Source organism: Atta colombica, unplaced genomic scaffold, assembly GCF_001594045.1.
Source record: "Atta colombica isolate Treedump-2 unplaced genomic scaffold, Acol1.0 scaffold32, whole genome shotgun sequence".
In the NCBI taxonomy this organism is placed as follows: domain Eukaryota; kingdom Metazoa; phylum Arthropoda; class Insecta; order Hymenoptera; family Formicidae; genus Atta; species Atta colombica.
This window is the reverse complement of record NW_017259426.1, coordinates 526783-532060: the sequence shown is the minus strand read 5'-3', so window position 1 is coordinate 532060 and position 5278 is coordinate 526783. Positions and strand designations below refer to the sequence as shown.

The following is a 5278-nucleotide window of genomic DNA, read 5'->3' as shown; positions in this document are numbered from 1 at the left end:
ATACATATATGTATATTTGTTTATGTTTCAATAATATTTGTTAGATCTAATTCCGTTAGTTTTTTATAAGGTTACTTAAAAATGAGATTTCTTAAGTTGACTCTACAGCACTAAATATTCTATTTTACATCTTTGGTACATTATATTTAAAAATCATCCATTACTAAGTTTCTATTACATTTTATGATCTCGAAAGGCTTTTTAATCTTGTTTTCGTCAATAAAACGCGAACATTTTATAAATTAATATTCTTCAAATATTCATCAAGAGAAGATCGACACGTTCATTCTCAAATTCTTTTCACTTCGATGGATTATGCAATTTTCTTTGTATTTGTTCCAACGTTTTGCCTTTAGTTTCAGGTACGTAGAAAAACGTGAATATAGCAGCGACAAAACAGCACGCGGTAAATATCCAGAACGGCGTATGCACACCGGCACCTTCACTTATAATCAGATATAAGTTCGTGACGACAAACGCTACGATTGTCATCGTCATCATGCCTATCATATTGCCGAGGGCCTTCACATTCATGGAAAACAATTCACCAGCCATGGTGTACGGTAACACTGATAAACCGAGGCCGTACATGACTATGAATAGGATCACGCCTACAGCGGGTAACCACGTTATATTGCTGATATCCACGTGATTGTATTGAAGATGAAAATATGTTGCGACTATGGCAGTGGAGCACGCTGTACCGATAGCGGAGATCGTCAATAATAACTTTCTGCCGCTGCAATCAGTGATAATCATGCAGACAATCGTGCAGACTAGCTGCATGGCGCCCAGTATTATAGTCAAGTATTTGCCTTCCAGATTACTGTTCATCTTATCGAAAATTATTTGAGCGTACTGCAACAGGGCTTGAGAGCCACTCAACTGTTGAAATATGACCAGACACACCAATGTTGTTAAAGCTCTGCAAAATTAGTCAATCGAATAATTTGATATTCGAATTTATCAGTTAAATCGATCGTTAATTCTGTATAATAAAATAGATAGTTTTAACTTTTATTAAAAATTATTATCAATAACTCCGAGTTTCTTAAAGATTATTAATACTAAAATTTTTAAACCAATATTTATCTAATATTTTACTAATATAATCTAATATTTATTTGTAATGCCACGGTAAAAAAATCGAAAGTTTCATATTAGTTCGCGAATATAACCAAGTTATATTCAAACAGTTTGCTGGAAGATTGGCAGCAAATTTAATTAGACTCCTACTGCAGATCCATCCAGCAATCTGTGTCCGCATTAAGTTCAGAATCTATCGACAGAGTCTGTTAACATGTTATGTACCAGTAGATTGATGGCAGAAAGCAAGCAGAATCTGCGTGGGTGATAACGGCAGACTGGCAGTAAAAACCGAGCAAGAGCTGCAAATCCTGCTCATTTCTTCCGCAAATCCGCTGGCATACTGAAAAAAATCATGTTACAACGTTACATGATGAAATTATGTAATTAAAACATGTAAATCATGTAACGGATTGTTCCAAATCCGTACATGATTTTTTTAAACGATGTAATTTGAAAAATCACATAATATTAGAAATAATTTTGTCCAGCATGTGATTTTATAGTTATCAAATTTAAAGAATTGAATGATAGAAATAGAAGAAAAAAGAATATATCATCACGTGACTCTTCAAAATACATAATTTTAACATCACGTACTAATTTGGAATCCATTACATTGTTTTAAATGTTTTAATTACATAATTTCATTATGCAACTGTCTAACGTGATTTTTTTCAGTAGGAATATATAGCATGGCAAACAAGCAATAATTGTCATATCCTTATTAAAAGAAGATCAAAAGAAACGATAGGAAATAATTCAGCCATTTTTACTCACAGTTACTTATGAATCAGAAATTAACAAAAGAATATCGTAAATAATTATGAAGGAAAATGATTTGCTATCATTTTCTTTCATAATTATTTTATTTATCGTTTCTTATCATTTCTTTTCATAGCTTAAAATCGTAGTTACACAATGAAATCATAAATCCACAAGTAATTCTTCATCGTTTCTTTTTTTTTTCATAACTATTTTATATGTTATATTAATATTTTTCTTCATAAATAAATAATTATGAATGTACAGAAATTTATTGAGTTTTGGTGTTAATATTTCAGATGCTATTATACATATTAACACATTTTTATACATATATAACTTCCAGGAATTATTTTGAATTAATTTGTTGCAGAATTAGAAATTCAAAATATATTTCTTGTTTACTATCCTTTTCAAACTTAATTTGAGAATTCGTATTCAAGAAATTATGAAGAATCTCATAACACTACACTTTTTATCTTATTCTGTATGGTTCTACTTATGAGAAATAGAACTCCGATTCATTTGATGATGAGGTCGCATAATGCTCGTGTACTACTTCCCGTTGTTTAACTTTATGATAAGATATGTTTTGAATTACGTAACGTTCATGCACGATAAATAAAAATTTTTAATCATAATAATATGATGGGAAAATATCGCAACGTTCGTTGTTGCGATTGTATGATCGATTACAAAATGGTTTCTGTTATAATTTTATAAGATAAATTTTGAATCATCTGTTAATAAATAAATCTGTTAATAAATTATTAACAATTATAGATTTTCTTTCAAAATTGTAAAGAATAATAAATTTGTAAAAGAATATAAAGATTTCTATCGTCTTCCAACTGGATTAAATCCGTTTTCAGATAATGATAAAAAACGATAACATTTCTTTTGGAATATAAAAAGTGAAACAATATAGATAAATGATAATTTTTGACAGATATTATATAGATTCCTATCGTTTCCTATCAGTTTTATGTAACGGGGATTTCCGGCAATTTGTCGAGATCGTCAGATATATTACACTTTCCAGACTTAATCATTTGTATGAAGTTTGATATTTTACTGTCAACAGAAATTGATAACATATTGTTCTCAAAATTTATCTCTACAAGTTTTGGCTAGGATTATTGATACATTAGATCTGTTTTTTACTCCTGCATTAGACTGCACTAAAACTCTCTTTCTTGCTTTCGCCAAATATCAAATATATATATATATATATATATATTCCTATCTCTTTAAATTCCAAAAGTTACTACTAGTATACTTATACTAATAGTATACTTATACATTATAATTCAGCCACAAAAAACATAATGATAGATCGAAATGTGACGTCTTACCGGCGATTTCCTGGTATAAATAGGAGTTCACGAAAACCAGCTTTGTTAGCCAAATCGACTTTTACAGATTGCTCAATGGTATCTGCCTCCTTATAAACATCCTTTTTGCCTCTCAATTGAATAAGAGAGTTTATAGCTTTCTCCTTGGCGTCGCAGCGTATCAAATAGTACGGAGATTCTGGTAACCAGATAAAAATGACCACGAACAGACAAGGTGCCGCCAAAGAGATAAAGGCAAGATTTTTCACTGAAAGAAACGGACCTATTGTGAACTCAATCAAAACACCAAGTTTCATAGCGACTATCAACATGGATCCCAAATAACCGCGAATGTTTGCTGGCGAAATCTCGCCCAAATACATAGGCATGACTGTAACATGCATGCCCATAGCCAGTCCGGATAAAAACCTCGATATATATAGATCCTGCGAAGTAAAAAAAGCTTATCAAAAGAAGGCTTGCTAAGAAGAAAAACATTTCTTGTTAATTAAAGATAGAGATTTTAAGTTTGATTTCATATTACAGCGAAATAAAGTCGCGAAAAAAAGAGTCTGGAATTTAAACTGAAAGTCGCGAAATATTCAAAGAGATCCAAGAAAAATAGATTATGCTGTCAAAAGCTACAGTTATATATAATTTAAATGTACTTTTAAAATGTGCATATTTCTACAAAGTACTTTAAGAAATTGAAAAACTTAGAAGAATTTTGTTTGAAAGATAAGAATAATTAGGATTATGAATATTTATAATTCAATGTAGAATTAATAGCTCACGAATATTTTAAATTTTAACTTTTAATATTTTTATTATCTATATTTTCTAAAAAATACTCGGATGTTATACTCAATATATATAGCTATTACCGGCGATGAGGTTGCGAAGACTATAAGCAACCAACCAATTGCCGAAGGCACAGCTGAAAATAGCATGGTGTTCTTTCTGCCGATGATATTCACTGTTAATGCGGAAATAATGCAACCCGGGACGGCACCAAGAGTAAATAAAGATGTCACCCAAGAGATTTCTTGCAAATTCAAACGCACGGGATATCCAGCACCATCACCATTTATTAATAAAGGCATGGATGGCGATGCCCATCCCATATTTAAACCCACTGACAACGAACCTAGATTTCCTAAAATAAAAGGTTTTGAAGAATTAAGTTTTAATATATACATCACAAATTTTATTTTTTTATTTACATAGAAGAGAACAAATTTTATTTATAAAGATTCTTTATAGATTTCACTTGACAAATTATTCTCTATTCGTTAATTTCACTCGCGAAATTCTTTTAATTCTAAGACGTTTATTTCTACAGCTAAAAAAATATTTTAATTTAAAGTTGGCATAATAAAACATAAAAATTTCTGATAAAATTTTACTCAATTTTATGCAAATGACGTACCTGCTATAGCAGCGAGATATACTTTCTTCATGTCTTTGCTATCACTGTGTATCGCGTTCAAATATCAAATGACTGAGTTATAATGATGAATAAAATTCTTATTTAGATGTAGATAATATCTTATCAGCTTTATCTAAAGCATTTCAAAAAATTAATATCACAGTTGCCATTAGCAAACGAAATAATAAACTGCATGAATATTAATGTCCTAATATTTATTAATTTTATGAAATTAGGAAAATTATTTTATTATATCTTTAGCTGATATTCATTAATATTCTTTGGCCGAAATTTATAGACCGATATTCATAATCGATTCTTATATTTAAGACTGTCTTAAATACAATCTTAAAATTTTATGAACTAAAAGCTGTATTAACATCTTAAGATATTACATATGATAGGCTGGAAATAAAAATGGATTACAAATGTCTTAAGATGCTAATATGGCTTTGTAATTGATTTATGATATCTTAAGATCGTACTTAAGATAATTTTAAATATAAAAATGAGAATACCGGCACACAATGAGAATACCGACCTGTGATTACAGATATGTAAATCATTTATAATATCTTACGACTGCTACTTAAGATAGTTAAATATAAGAACCGACAGTGAATATCGATCATTATCTTTTGATAAAATCTGAAACATCATATAT

General features: G+C 29.7%; 1 protein-coding gene across 1 annotated transcript in view; it reads right to left on the bottom strand.

Annotated features, from left to right (window-relative positions):
- Positions 1-4663, bottom strand: part of LOC108690347 — a 9724-nt gene extending 5061 nt beyond the window's left edge. The window contains exons 1-4 of the mRNA XM_018197593.1: positions 4615-4663; positions 4070-4341; positions 3207-3631; positions 305-925 (exon numbers count right to left, since the gene is read on the bottom strand). Coding sequence (XP_018053082.1) covers positions 305-925; positions 3207-3631; positions 4070-4341; positions 4615-4645 — 1349 coding nt within the window. The 5' untranslated portion in view covers positions 4646-4663. The remainder of the gene's footprint in view (positions 1-304; positions 926-3206; positions 3632-4069; positions 4342-4614) is intronic.
- Between the last annotated feature and the right edge of the window lie 615 nt (positions 4664-5278).